General features: G+C 44.9%; 1 protein-coding gene across 4 annotated transcripts in view; it reads left to right on the top strand.

Moving 5' to 3' along the window:
* Positions 1–12,496, top strand: part of FRMPD2 (FERM and PDZ domain containing 2) — a 104,340-nt gene extending 91,844 nt beyond the window's left edge. For 3 of the 4 annotated variants that reach the window (XM_027530799.1, XM_027530798.1, XM_027530797.1), the window contains 3 exons: positions 3,156–3,499; positions 7,491–7,772; positions 10,576–12,496. In XM_027530799.1, the coding sequence (XP_027386600.1) occupies positions 3,156–3,499; positions 7,491–7,772; positions 10,576–10,579 (630 nt within the window). In that variant the 3' untranslated portion in view covers positions 10,580–12,496. Of the gene's footprint in view, positions 1–3,155; positions 3,500–7,490; positions 7,773–10,575 lie in introns of those variants that run through there. The other variant, XM_027530800.1, reaches the window with a different exon arrangement.
* Positions 12,497–15,664: the final 3,168 nt, after the last annotated feature.

Genomic DNA, 15,664 nt, shown 5'->3' with positions numbered 1-15,664 from the left:
CTTAAATCTTAACTGAGAAACTTCTAGAGCTGGGTTCTCTGGCATCAGAGGCAGCCAGGCATCAGAGAGGGGAACCAGGAACAAGGAGAGTGCATATAAAACCAGACAAAGGGGAGGTAAGAATTTCCATTCTGAAGAATGAAATGGAGGGGAAAATAGGAAGGATCTAAGTCCACCCTTCTAAAACATGGATTAGGCATGTGTAGTCTGGTGCAGAGAAGACAGGCATTGGAATCTGGAAAATTCAGATTATTATGTTGATGCCTGTATTAGGTTCTTGGGAGAAATATAACAAATAGGATATGTGTGTGCATGTGTGGAGAGAGAGAGAGAGAGAGATTAAGGAACTGACTCAGGTAATCGTGGGGCTTCAGTTCAGTTCAGTCTCTCAGTTGTATCCGAGTCTTTGTGACCCCATGGACTGCAGCACACCAGGCTTCCCTGTCGTGGGGCTTGGCCAGTCTAAATTCTGTGGAATAGGCTGGCTGACTGGAAATCTAGCAGAGAGTTGATGTCACAGTGTGACTCTTACGGCAGTCTAGAGGCAGGACTCATTTTTCTTAGGGCTCTCAGTCATTTTTCTCCTAAGGCCTTCAACTGACAGAATGAGGCTCTCTCACATTATAGAAGGTTATTTGTGTCACTCAAAGTCTACTGATTTATAGACAACTCTCTCATTTAAAAAATACCTTTAGAGTCACATCTAGATTTGTATTTGAACAAATATCTGGGTAGTCTCCTGGAGAAGGAAATGGCGACCCACTCCAGTACTCTTGCCTGGAAAATCCCATGGATGGAGGAGCCTGGTAGGCTGCAGTCCATGGGGTCTCAAAGAGTCGGACACGACTGAGTGACTTCACTTTCACTTTCTACGGCCTAGCCAGGATGACACTTAGTGTTACCCATCACATTGCCACCTGCTGAGCTTCCAGGACACAGAGTCTGTGACAGAGACTGGAGTGCCCGAGGTGGACGGGGACAGCTCTCGGGACACCCTTGTGAGGGTGAGAGAAGCAGGGCTGGGCGGAAGGGGAAGTAAATGAGCTTCAGCTGCAACAGGGGCTTCAGCTGGCCCCAGAGGGAACTCTGAAGCTGAGATGGCCCCTTAGAGCTGTCCTTAACTGGAACAGAAGAGCCTGTACCTTTGCTATCTGCACCAAACAGCACTGGGGTATGAGCTGCCCAAGGGAGGGGCCTAGCTTTGGCGGAGGCAGTTCCCTTAAGCTGAGCACAGTTCCTGGGGAGGGGCTTGCTGTGAGCTGCCAGCAACCAGCAGACCTCGCCCATGGAGGAGGGTCTGCGTGGACACCCGGAATCATCTGTACCTGCTATGTTTGCGGCAAGGACCTTGGGCACTTGCCTAACTTCTCTAGGTCTCATGATGCCTCATCTGAGACGTGCACAAGCCGTGTCCATGGCTTATCAGTCACAATCAGTCACTTTTCACTGAGGGTGACAGTTGGTAGAGACAGCACAGGGACTTGGTGACCCACGTATTCTTGATGCTTGGACTCTAAGAGGTCGTTTTATACCAACTTTGGTGAGACAAGAGCTATAGGAAGGAAAGCAGAGAGCTGCTAGTTTGGAAAGAAGGTAGATGACAGCACTTGTGTTAGGCAAGTGAACGGGGTGGGAGAGGGTCACATTTCACACACTCAGAGACCAGCAGGCCAAGGGGCTGGTACCCTGTGTCTTTGTTCAGATATCTGGTAAATGCCAGGGAAACAGTTGTCCTGTCCTGGAGAAGAGCTTCTACCAGAGAACCCAGAAGTGTCCAATGGAGAGGGTTTGAGGCGAGGAATGGTGGGCATGCTTCTTCTCTCCTCATACCTGAGGGCCACATGGAAGAAGAATTTTCATTCATTCGCTTGGTTCCAGAGCTCTGATTGAAGAACAAGAAAGGGAGACTTTGGTTTAGAACTAGAATAGTTACGAGAAGGAGGCAGCTCTGTAAACATCTGGAGTTGGTCATTTCAGGCAGGAGGAATAGCAAGTGCAAAGGCTCTGAGATAGGAATGACCTAGATTTTTGAAGGACACAAAGATAAGGATTGTGCCTGGACAGTAGTTAATGAAGGAAACTGTGGAGGGGGAGGAGTTGTAGAGGGGTTGGGCTCCGCATCAGGTAGGGCTTGGAGGTTTTGGTAATGTGCTGATCCCATCCTGGCTGCCATGGGAAGCCACTGGGCTGGGGAGGTGGGAGGATGAAGGGTGAAGCGGAAATGTGGCCTCATCTGGTCCACACTTCGGAGAGGTCACTTAGGTTGCCGGGAGAGATGGAGTGGAGCAGGTAATCTGGCAGTGATTCACGTAACATATGGTGTCTTAGGCTCGGGCTGTAGCCAGATAGCTGTAAGAAGGACTGATTTAGGATACTCTGGGAGGTAGAGCCCATGGGATGATTTTTGGACGAGACATTGGTGTGAAGACCGGGAGTGGAGTTGGCTCAAGTAACTGAATGAATGAAGGTGGCGCCACTTACCGAGACAGGATGTGCTTGAGGGAGCACTTTAAGGTACGTGGAAAGAAGCAGCAGTTCTTGATAGCCTGCAAACAAATGTTTATAGAGCATTCAATGGGGATATCTGCTAGGGCTGGAAAATGTGAATTCGAAATTACCAGCAGATAATGCCACTGAGAGCTGTAAATTTGATGAGATCTTCTCGGGGAGGAATACCAAAAAAGTCAAGAAGAGGGCTGAGCGATGCGACACCCCAAAGAAATGAGATAACGCATGAGACTGAGAAGGAGTTTTGGAGGTGATTCGGATAAAGGTGGAGCTTAGGGTAAACTCAGTGTTTAAGTAGAGTAAACGAGTAAAGGACATTCTCAGGAAGGAGGAGGGTCCAATTATGTTGAACATTGCTGAGAGGTAGAGATGAAGACAGAGAATTATCTTTTGGCTTCAGAAAGATGTAGGTAACTAGAGATCCTAATTAGATATCTTTCAGTTGAGTGATGGAGACCGAAGCCTGGTTCGAGTGGGTGCGAGGAAGAAGAGGTGGACACAGAACTAGCAAGGCTAGGCTCTCATTTAAGAGCACGGAAAAGGGGTGGATTGGTACCAAGTGTGGTACCCACTGGTACAAAAGCAACACTTAGATTTTGCTCAATGTGCACCATGGATCCAATAATCCGTAGTATTTCTTTCAATAGACACCTGTGCTCGCAGCAGACAAAGAATTCTCCAGGGCAGCATGCACTGACTTGGAGCAGAGCCCCAGCCTGGATCAGGGGGACAGCCGGAGGGACAGTGCCTCCCCAGACACAGGGGAGGGCCTGGGTCTCCGGCCAGAGTCTTTCCAACAAGCCACCCAAGAGGCACAATGGGACCAAGACACCGAGAGACCCTGGGCCACTTCCTTGACTGATCCTCGGGATTCCTTCCCTCATCTATGCAGACTTCACCAAGAAATGGAGGCATCAACATTGGCTACCTCTTTGGAGAAGGATTTGAGGCAAAACTGTGATTCAGTTTGTGATATCAGGAGACTTGGAAGGTAAGGCTCAGTCCATTTTCAGACATACTGTAAATTGTATGCATGTCATTGCTAGAAATTACAAGCAAACAATTAATAACATAGCTCAGATGCTTGCTGGGCCAGGAGGGTTCTGGGCATTTAGAGAGGAGGATGAAAGAAGAGAAACATGAAATCTGGAGCTGAGGTAATCACAACCTGTGAGATTTTGGGAAAGCAAACCCCACCCAGTGGTCCTCCAGTATCCTTGCAGGCTACAGATGGCAGGCCTTGGGATTTCTTCCTCGCATACAAGCCTTTGTTCTGCGTCCCTCATGGCCTCCTGAAGCTTTGTGATAAGAAAGTTTCCGTTGTGTGCATCATCATTTCTATAGCTAATATGATGCTTCATAATCAACAGAAGCTTAAAAAAAACCCTACATCTTCAAAACCAGACTGAAACCTTCATTTAAAAAAAAGATCTCTTTATTTAATAGTATTTTTTGGCTGTGGTGCATCTTTGTTGCTGTTCGCAGGCTTTCTCTATTGCAGTGAGGCAGGGGCTACTCTTTCCTGCGGTGTGCAGAGCTTCTCATTGCAGTGGCTTCTCTTCATGCAGAGCACGGGCTCTGGACAGTTGGGTTTCAGTAGCTGCAGCACATGGGCTCAGTAGTAGCAGCTCACAGGATCCAGAGTGCTGGCTTGGAGTTTGGTGCCTGGGTGTGTTACTCTGAGGCATGTGGGATCTTCCTGTATCAGGGATCAAACCGGTGTCCCTTGCACCGCAAGACAGATTTTTAACACCGGACCACGAGGGAAGCCCTGTGATGTTCATTTTAATAGCCATTTGTTTTTAACTTAGTCTGCATTTTTGTGCTCATCCACCCCTGAGTGGGTGGATGAGTCCTTCTCAGTCCTGTTCTGATCGAAAACAAACTCTTTCATTCAATTGGATGAGTACTTACTACACGTATCCAAGGTGCTTAGAAACCTGTCAGGAGCAAAGAGAGGGGTACGGATATGGAGAGAGGGTACGATATTGCTCCTAGGCATGTTGTTAGTTAGATGCACGGGCACAAAGCAGCCAAACAACGGGGAACAATGCTTCATGTTTGACATTGTATAAACCCACTGACACTAAATGGCTCTTAACTGTTGGCATCCTAGAAGGCTGATAAGGGCAAATCTACAGGGACTAGTAGTAACAGGAAGTGTAAAGCAGCTGGGGTAATGCAATTAGACAGGGTTCGATCTGTGACAGACAGAAGCCAGGCGTGTTTCCTAGAAGCATCCAGATAGGATTGTTTAAAAGTATACTGTGTTGTGCCAAGCAAACAAAATTCAACTGTGTTAGCTTCTCTTCCAAGAGAGCCTTAGCTTGCACTTAGAGCACGCATAATTAGTGGCTGCGCCCTACAGAAGGAAAGCCATGGCACACGACCAGCAATCTCTGGACACAGTTCCCCCAGCTCCTGGGCAGCGTCAGAATTAGGATTCCAAGGTGGGATCGTGGTTCTTTGTGGATCTCCCTTGAATGTCCGCAGTTCAGTTCTGAAGCGACTGCCCCAGGTAACTGCCTCTTTGCTTCTGGCATCCACGAGTGAAGTTTTCTTTCAGTGGTTTAGATCAAAACGATGACTGACTTCTTGATCATATAGCCTCGGTTTCAGCTCTACTACTTACTAGCGTGTCTGACGAATTGATTTCTCTGAGCTTGAGGCTTCTCAAATGTTAATGAAGACCTCAGTAACTCCAAACTGTGCTGTGGCCTTCAAAAGAAATAACACATGCAGAGCGCTAGCCCAGAGCCTGGCACACAGCAACTCAACACCAGTCAGTTTTCCTTCTCTTTCCTCAGCCATTTCCAGCTAAAGACAGATGCCAATCAATTGAAATTCCCAGCAAACTGCCAGATCTTACCATCTACCAGGTGGTTACTTTCCACAGTCAAGCGGCTACCAGCACCCTTGCAAACGCAGAGTGTTCATGGAGAAGACGAAATTCTACTTTTCTCGCCCTGTTCTCTTCTTTTACCGCACTGTACACATACTACTGCCACACAGGAGTAGGGCTCTGCAAAACAAGAAAGAAAGCAACACAGTATCTGACTTCCTGTGCCTCTTCTTGCCTCCCCTCTCTTTCCCCACATCCACAAGCAAACCCCAGGTCAGAGCTCCAAGAGCAGTCGGGAGCCTGGGTGGAAGGGTGGATGGAAGGGCAGTGATTCTCCCTGAGGTAAGAGTGTCACCAGAATGGCCAGAATGCCACCCTGGAGATCACCATCCCTTCTCCAGACATCCAGCAGCTTTGCCTCTTGCCCCTCAGGCTGATGGCTTCCCTGGATCTCTCTCCTGGTGGGGCCAGCAGGTAGAGCCCCAGATCCAATCTGGAGAGCATGGAGATCATTAGAAAGACTGGAGGAGCACAGTTGTGGGAGGTGAAGTGCGGACAGCCAGGCGTGGCCCTGCTGCCACCTGCTTCTTGGCAGGGAAGGTGGGACAGGTTGGCTGCCGAGGGGGTTGAGGGAGGGGGACAGAGTGTGCCTGGGCACCAGGCTGGATTTCCTGCCCTTTGGTAAAGCTTCCATGATGTTCCCTCCCTATACTTACAAAGAAACACATTTTTCTACACAATTTGGTCGAGTAGCTTAAGGTTTTAAACCAAGTTCTTCAAGTGCTTAGGGATTTTAAAATATTTCCTTAAAGTGAATGTCCTTACAGAATATAGTCCCTTTTTAAGCACATGAGTGTGTATATATTTACATGAAATGCACATTTACTTGAACCCTGTATCTCTCATGAGCAGAAAGGATGTCTCTTTGACAGCAAAACTCAGGTTGAGACAGCTACTCTGGCTCTACCAGAAGGAGGGCCACCTGTATGGGTGTTTGGGAGTTCTTGGCTATAGGGAGTTGCCAGTGCTGATTTTAAGGGAAAGACGTATTGCAGGAAAGGGAAGGGGAGAGCAGGGGATACTGACAAAACCAACCTGTTGATATGGGTGTGGGTAAGGAGGCTGATAAACAAGGACTTGTGTGTTTGGTACAAAGATCAACCTGTCTGCATTTCTTGTAGATTTTCCTACTCATCTTCTCTAACCAGACTCTCTACAGATATTTTCTGAGCACCTTCTTTGCATGTTGGAAGCCCTGTGCAAAATGCTCTGTCATCTTCATGAACTGCTCTTTCTAATCAAAAAAGGAGTGTGTGGTGACTTTTGGAAACCCCTGGAAGCCTTATTATTTCACCATTGCTTCTGCATCTTCGTCGCCAATGAGCCTCGCCGTTCACCTGCTTCCTATGTCACACAGGGAATAAATGTCACTCCAGCTAGCTGCCTCTCCAAATAAGCACTTTTGCAATGCTCAGAAAAGGACCTGATATTTGCACAAAGTGCTTTGAAGGTCACCTGCTGGAGTTGTTCTGAGCCTCTTGCTTTGGCCCTTTCCATCTAATTCTTCTGTTGAAAGAACTATAATCATAGTAGTGATCACGGCCTCCTCCATTTACTGAGAACTTACCCTGTACCAGGAGCCATGGCTGGCTGTATCAGAATTATTTAACTTAAGCATTCCAACACTCCCATAAGTTTTGTGACCTTCCCATTTTTTCAGATGAAAAAACTGAGGCTCTAGAGAAGTTAATAAACTTGCCTGAGGTCTGACTCTCTTCCCATATGAAGGATGGGTCAGAGCTCTGCTTTTGATCCGTGTCCTCTAGTGAGTCCCCCCACCATCTCCTGGACTCAGTAAGGAGCTCGCCCACCCTCATAACATTATGTACTGTAGCACTAACTACCTGATTGTAACATCTGTTCACCGCTTACTCTTCTCATTAAATCACGGACTCCTCAAGGTCAAGGCTGCACCCTGTCCACTGTTCACCTCCTGGCCCCAGAGGAGGCTCTGGCAGCAACTGTCTGAAGCCTGTGACAGTTGCCTGTGACATGTCATGACCGCATCCTGAAGGCAAGGGAAGGTGGGGAGCGGGATTTGTGATCAACCCTGGAAGAAACATGGATTTCTGTTTTCTAGTCCTGAACTGTACAGTGATAATGAGGAACGGGACATGCACCATCCACCTGGGACCCCTTCTCCTACCTCCAAGGATGAAGTGTATCTTACTATCAACCCTTCACTGGCAGACCAGCTACCCTGTGGAGAATGTTTGGAGGCAGATTCAGGGACCATTCCCTTACCACAGTTCTGTTCCTGGAGTACTTTCTCACAGTCTTTGCCTCCAGAAGTGTCCCATGAGAGTGAGAGCAAGTGGGAAGACTTCGAGGAGGCTGAGGACGCAGATGAGGGCCCCCTCAGGTGGGTAGCACTCTGGGTGGAATACGGCTGGGCTAAATTCTTCTAGAGGGAGTCCGCGTCTCTACTTTGGCTGGGTGATGGTCCATGGGCATTATAGCATTCCCCTTGCTTCCCCCCTGGGGTCACACCTCTTCGTGGTACGTATCATATTCCATGTTCCAAGGCGACAGCCCTATGCCCTGACACTTCACGCTATTCCGATGGCACATTTAGGACTTTCCCAGGGTCATCAGTAAGTAAGTGATGGAGTCAGAATCCAGCCCCAGGCCTCCCACTTCAGGGCCCCTTCATGGACCTCTGCTGCCCGCAGCACGCGGCCAGGCCCTCTGTCCCTCCTCAGCGCTGTCTCTCGGTGGGTTACTTTGTGCGCTTATGCCTTCCCGTGGGCTAAGTGTATTTCAGAGAAGAGTCTTGGTGACATGTGATGTGGCCCCTCTCAAGAGCCCCTGTGGTTTTAACACAGTGAGCTCTTTCTTGATCAAGAAAGCCAAACTATTTACACGAACTGCTACCAGAAGCTGGGATGACCAGGCTGGAGTCAGATCAGACTGATGAAGACACGGGAGGAGTAAGTGTCACAAAAACTGTCAGGCTGCAAGTAGAGAGGGTTAACCTCTCGAATTCTGTTCACGTGCCTACAACACAGGTAGTTCCAGTATTTGAAAAATGCTGAACGTTCAAGAAGCGTTCGCATCAACACATTTTCATGACACACTGAAACTTACCAAGGCACTGGCTGTGAAGATTTAGGTATAATTGAAACACAGCCTTTCACTTTCATTTATATTGTGTCCCAGCTACATTTTCATCACAAATGACTGAACTGGACTCTCAAAGGACAGTGGCAGGCAAGCTGATAAGGTGGGTGGATATTTGAAATTCAAATATGACAAATGGGCTGGCTCTTATCTGAAATAGGAAGCAACACGTTAATAGAGAGGATGACATGGAGGCTCTGAAGACCCTGCATGCCATTTATGGGAAAGTTGGACACTCTGGCAACTTTAGGAGTGATGTATTATGCTATGCTATGCTAAGTCACTTCAGTCGTGTCCGACTCTGTGTGACCCCATGGGTTGCAGCCTAACAGGCTCCTCCGTCCATGGGATTTTCCAGGCAAGAGTACTGGAGTGGGGTGCCATTGCCTTCTCTGAGGAGTGATGCATTATGGGTTCACAAAAGTGTAAAGCAAGCAGAGAGCAGCTTATACATGGAGGGCAGTCTTCCTAGAGGGGGCTCCTCAGGGCTGGAGAGTTAAAGAAAATAGGGTGAGCAATGCTTTGGGGATCCATGGGGAAACAGTTAAGGACCGAAAGTGTCAGTACTTACGGAATGTCCTAGGAGATCTGCAGTGCCCTGAAGGGAGGAGGCAGAGATCAGAGTCGTGAGAGCGCGGCTCCAAGCTAGGCTCCACCACTCACTGACTAGATGACCTGCAGCAAGAGACTTTAAACCATCTAGTGAAATGAAGTGAAGTGAAAGTCGCTCAGTCACGTCCAGCTCTTTGCAACCCCATGGACTGTAGAGTCCATGGAATTCTCTAGGCCAGAATACTGGAGTGGGTAGTCTTTCCCTTCTCCAGGGGATCTTCCCAACCCAGGAATCGATCCCAGGTCTCCTGCATTGCAGACGAACTCTTTACCAGCTGAGCCACAAGGGAAGCCCCTTTAAAGCATCTAAGATGCAGCTAGCTGACTGCCACGTGGAGATAATGAAATCCACCGCATGCTGTTCCTGGGCGTGCTAGACGACAATTTGAGTCACGTTTAGCACACTGTGTGGCATGTAGTAAGAACTCAAAAAGTGTTAGCTGCTTTTAATCATAAATCATAAAGGAGGAAATTACAGCAGTGAGATGATGCAGCCTTATTAGTGCATTCAATACACTGTCTTTCTTTTTTCCCTTGTAGACAAAGAGCTTGTGCCCGAGCATGGGGTGTGAGTTGGGGTGAGGAGAAGCACTGGTTTATGGCAGAGATGTCAAGATTCAGGGTGCCTGAATAGCCCTCAGATGGACGATGGCTTGGGGTGTAGTTAAGCCAACTCCTGTCGTGATCACTTATTCTCCCTGCTGACAGAAGGTGGGCCTGTGGGCGGTGAGGCTCAAGGCGTGAGTTCCCAGCCTGGGCTCCATGGAGCTGCCCACAGGTGTGCTTCGAGGCAGGTGGGGAGCTCTACAGTTAGAATGTTGACTTGCTGCATCTTTGGAAAAAGTAACTTTTAACATTCTCCAAGTTCTCCAGGAGAATAAATCTCCCAAAGGTTAAGGGTCTCTGTTGTATACATTTTCTCTTTCATCCTGGAAGTACGGAGACGTTTTGGAGGGTATAATGGGACTTTGCTTATGGATGGAGTCATGCATCCTTTAAAATTGTGTAACAAATTATTTTATTTGGTTCTTTTAGATATTAAGACGGTAATAGTATATAGGTACTTTCTATAAATAACTTCATTGAATCTTCAACTTTGAGTGGTATTCTTATTCCTCTTTTTTAAATGGAGCTTAGAAGGTTTATTTAATTTGTCTTAGATCATGCAGCCATGAGGGGCAGATTCACACCTCTGCTGTCTGATTACCCTTTTGGTGCATTTTTGCATTTCCCCTAGAATGTGCCTGTCCACGTGGACTTGTATAACACAGACGTCTTTCCATCACATGTCATGCGTCCTCCTGCTTCTCTCTTCCGAGGCTAAAAAAACCACTGCTGTCCAGTAAGATTAAAAAGACAATTGAACTGTTCTGTTTAGGGAAGGCTGCTGGCCAAATGGCAAAGCAATCCAGTAAAAGCTGCTATTGTTTTAGGTGAACAGAAAAAGCAGGACAGTCTCCAGAGGCAGAACCCAAGGGTCTCTGCCTGGACATACTTCTGACCCTGATCACATGGAAGAGCCTCAGATGTTGGTCTAAAGAATGTACCCACATACTCTACAATCAGGAAGGAGGCCAGCTGAGAAGGTGACCTGGGATGGAAGGTCTGGCCCACTTAAGAAGTAACTTCAAAACAAACAAACAAACAAACCATGCCTGTCACTTCTGAAACTCATTTTTTGAATAGTGATTGCGACCTTCTTTAGTTCTGGGGTTTATGTTGAATAAAGCTCTGCGTGTGTGTGTGTGTGAATGCAGGCGCATGCACATGCCCCTGCGAGCTCAAAGTGGGACTTCCTCTGGTGAAAGAATTTGAGAATCAACCTCTCACATCAAGATAAACCAGTAAAGGGTACATTCTCACTGTACCACAAGTGTGCACTGGTCACACTTTCTGGGACACATGATTTGTTGCAGCTGGTACTTTTGGGTTCTCCATTGGTTGAAGGAATTTCCATGGTATTCAAAGTGCCCCCAGATTCCTTGAAGGAGTCTGATGAGAGACTTGGCTCAAAGGCCATGGGAGTAATATGTTTTGTTATCTGTCTGTGTTTTTCCCATGCAATTCTGAATAGTTATACATTCTTTTAAGAACATTTTCCTTTTGGGGCTCTGATTCTAAAAATTACAGAAAAGAAAAATAAGACGGGACCCTATAGGAAAAAAGGAAGAGTGAAATGGCAGATCCACTGTTACCAGATAGCCACCACCATAGCGAAACTAAAGTCCTGAAACTTGGAGCTCTCAAGTGTACAGAAGAAACAGGCTTGGTGGACCACAGTGTGAGCCAAGGAGCACCGAGTGCTCTGTGACGGGGGCTTACGGCAGTCAGGGCCTCAGGGCAGGGCAGAGGCCAGCTCCACAGGCAGAACTGAAACAGCTGGAAGGGATGACTTAGATTCCAAATTCACTTCATCCACGAAAACTACATACGGTTTGATTTAAAACAAGCATAGGAAAACTGGTAGAAAATAGACTCTGGCTTTATCAGATCTACAGAGGCATAGTAACTTTCTCTGGTAGCCCGCAATAGACAAAGCGTATAACAAACAAGAATTGCAAAGTTGACAATATTGGAAAAGTTAAAACTTCTGTTTAGTAACAATGACAAAATTAATGCAAAAATAGGAGCAGTGGATAGGGAAACATTTACATAATTGTGAATACAGATTAATATCTATAATATTTAGAAAGGTCATTATAATTTATAATAGGGTAATAAAGTATTTAAATAGACAATGTATATGATAAAAATACAAATGATAGACACATTCTAATAAAAAATAATGAATGCCAATATATACATTTGCATCCACCACATTTGCAAAATTAAAAAAAATACTATCCAATTTTGGCAAAATTTTGGTGGTTTTGGTATTCTAAGAAATATCAAAAGTCATAAAGATACTTATGCCCAAAGACCTAACAATGATATTCCTGAGAATTTATCCCAAGGAAATAATTCAGAAAAAGAAAATGTCTGTTTAAGATGTTCATCTCATTATTATTGATTAAAACAACAAACTAAAAATGGCTGGAATGCCTTAGAATATATCAGTAATAGTATAAAAACAATTGTTTTTGGTAAAAAAAAGTATAGAATAGAAATGGTAATAGAATAAAATATGGTAATACTAAAGACAACATGGTGAAAGAGAGCAGTTCTGGTATATTAGCACTATTGAATATTATGCAGCCAAGAGAGTAATTAAAGTAAATACTGAAAAGTCACAACTTAGGAAAATGTTTGACATAAGAACTCCAAATTGTATGCTAGTTGAAAGCAGATGACACCACCCTTATGGCAGAAAGTGAAGAGGAACTCAAAAGCCTCTTGATAAAAGTGAAAGAGGAGAGTGAAAAAGTTGGCTTAAAGCTCAACATTCGGAAAACTAAGATCATGGCATCTGGTCCCCTCACTTCATGGGAAATAGATGGGGAAACAGTGGAAACGGTGTCAGACTGTATTTTTTTGGGCTCCAAAATCACTGCAGATGGTGATTGCAGCCATGAAATTAAAAGACGCTTGCTCCTTGGAAGGAAAGTTATGACCAACCTAGATAGCATATTCAAAAGCAGAGACATTACTTTGCCAACAAAGGTCCATCTAGTCCAGGCTATGGTTTTTCCAGTAGTCACGTATGGATGTGAGAGTTGGACTGTGAAGAAAGCTGAGTGCCAAAGAATTGATGGTTTTGAACTGTGGTGTTGGAGAAGACTCTTGAGAGTCCCTTGGACTGCAAGGAGATCCAACCAGTCCATCTGAAGGAGATCAGCCCTGGGATTTCTTTGGAAGGAATGATGCTAAAGCTGAAACTCCAGTACTTTGGCCACCTCATGCGAAGAGTTGACTCATTGGAAAAGACTCTGATGCTGGGAGGGATTGGGGGCAGGAGGAGAAGGGGACGACAGAGGATGAGATGGCTGGATGGCATCACTGACTCGATGGACGTGAGTCTGAGTGAACTCTGGGAGTTGGTGATGGACAGGGAGGCCTGGCGTGATTCATGGGGTCACAAAGAGTCGGACACGACTGAGCAACTGAAATGAACTGAACTGAACTGAATAAAAAGCAACAGAAAAGTGTGTATGCACACAGAGGAATACAGTGAAGAGCAGGGAAGGTGAACCAAAGGAATATTAGTAGAAATTGCCCAGTGTTTGGGTGATGGAATTAGGGGAATATTTTGTTAAAAATTCCTTTACTTTTATATATTTATTACTTAAGTAATGAATTTTACACTGAAAAAAAAATTGAAGCAGCAGAGAGAAAGAACAAACAAAAACAATGACAAAGGTTTAAAGGAACCTGTGCTTAAAAATTTAATTTATGAGCTCTTCTCTATGTAATTTTATTTATAATTTCCTGTTTTCTTTATAATATAAGGGATTCCCTGGTGGCTCAGAAGGTAAAGAATCTGCCTGTAATGTAGGAGACCCGGGTTCAATCAGGAAGATCCCCTGGAGAAGGAAATGGCAACCCACTCCAGTATTCTTGCCTGGAGAATCCCATGGACGGAGGAGCCTGGCCGACAACAAACCATGGGTCACAAAGAGTCGGACACAACTGAGTGACTTCACTTTCACTTTCTTTTATAATAGAAAAGTCTGATAGGTTATCTGGAAAGAAGTTTGCAGGCACTGATAGGTTATTTGGAAAGAAGTTTGCAGGCATCTGAACAGTCATGTTTCCAACGCTCTGGGGGCTGGAGTCAGCTCCCTGGGGGCCCTAATGCACAGTTTCATGGGCCTCAAGGTTAGGGGATTAATCAAGTAGGCAATGCAGTGAATAAATAACAGTATTTACAACTTTGCAACTGCTTGCAGTCTTCTGAACTCTGGTTTCTTATTTTGTCTTTGAAAAAGAAATGGGTGGCTACAGTTTCAAAATGAATTTAATCTTTCTCCTTATAGGAAAGGACCTTCCCCTTCCCTCCAGGGCTGTTTACTCATTTTGAGCCATATTTCTTGAAGGACTTGTTCATTTGCCTTAAGTGAACTTGATTTCAGCTGCCACTTCTTTTGTTTCAGGGCAAATATCAAAAAGAACAGTGTGGTCCTAAGGGACTCAGCTCATTGCCTGCAAACTGCTTCCATGTCTAGTTTCTGTATCGTATGTTCTCAAACCTGACTGTACCTGAGAATCAATTATAGAGAGTGTTAAAAATAGAGGTCCACTGGCCTCAACCCTGGAGAGTCGGAACCAGCAGGATAGGCTGAGGTGAAACCCAGAAATCTGTACTTTTACTGTCAGCAGAGGATTGTATGTGTGGCTAAATTTGGGAACCACTGATGCAAGCTTTTCAAGATTTTGCCAGGCTCTCCCATCCTTCCTTTCTGCCAAAAATATTTATTAAGCTTCTATTATCTGCCAGCACACTATTTGTATTAGGTTGCTCAAACATACCCACATTCATCACTAAACTGCAGAGCAAAAATGGCCTTCCCAACTCAACACGGTAAAGATGTCAATTCTCTCCAAATTAATTTACAGGTCTAATGTGATTCCTATCAGATTCCCAGGAAAACATTTTGTAGACATAGATAGGTTTATTTTGAAATCCATTTTATAAATTTTATTTTATATTTTTATTTTTAAAAATGTTCTGAAAAGGTGCAAACCTTAGAACAGCTAAAATAATCTCGAAAAAGTAGACTGAAGTGAGAAGAATCACTGTACTAAATAATAAGGTTTATTATGTAGCCACAATAATCGAAGTATAATCTATACTTTGTCAGTATAATCTATCAGAGAGATAAATATATAGTTCAATGGAACAGAATAAAGAATGGAGAAATAACCCTGCACAAGTATTCCCAATTAATGTTTGACAAAGGTACAGAAGAAATTTAATGGGGAAAAAATGGCTTTTCAATAAATCAACATACATAGACCAAAAAAAAAAAAAAAAAAAACCACAACCAAACAACAACAGAAATCCCCCATTAACCCTATTGATTTTACACCTTAAACAAAAACAAACTCAAAATGGATCACAGAGTCAAATATAAATGTAAAGCCGTGAGAATTTTAGAAGAATAAAAGGAAAGGATTGGGTTCTCGTGTTGTTGTGCTGCATGCATACTCAGTCGTGTCCAACTCTTTGCGAGTTCATGGCCTGCAGCCCTCCAGTTTCCTCCGTCCATAGGATTCTCCAGGCAAGAGTACTGGAGTGGTTGCCATTTTCTCCTCCAGGGGATCTTCCTGACCCAGGTATCAAACTTGGATCCCTTGTGTCTCCTGAATTGGCAGGCAGATTCTTTACCACTGTGCCACCTGGGAAACCCTGGATTGGGTTCTAGGGCTAGGCAATGAGTTCTTACACTTGACATCAAAATCACAGTCCATAAAAGGAAAAATGAAAAATCTATCCTTTTCTCTGTGAAAGTTTCTATTATGAGGATGAAAAGACAAACTGTAAACTGGGAGAAATTATTTGCAAGCTATGTATCCAACAAAAGACTAGTATCTAGAATGTAACTCTCAAAAGTTAACAGTAGAATATAAAAAATCCAATTAGAA

Source organism: Bos indicus x Bos taurus, chromosome 28 (assembly GCF_003369695.1).
Source record: "Bos indicus x Bos taurus breed Angus x Brahman F1 hybrid chromosome 28, Bos_hybrid_MaternalHap_v2.0, whole genome shotgun sequence".
Lineage (NCBI taxonomy): Eukaryota > Metazoa > Chordata > Mammalia > Artiodactyla > Bovidae > Bos > Bos indicus x Bos taurus.
This window is presented reverse-complemented; position numbering and strand designations above follow the sequence as displayed.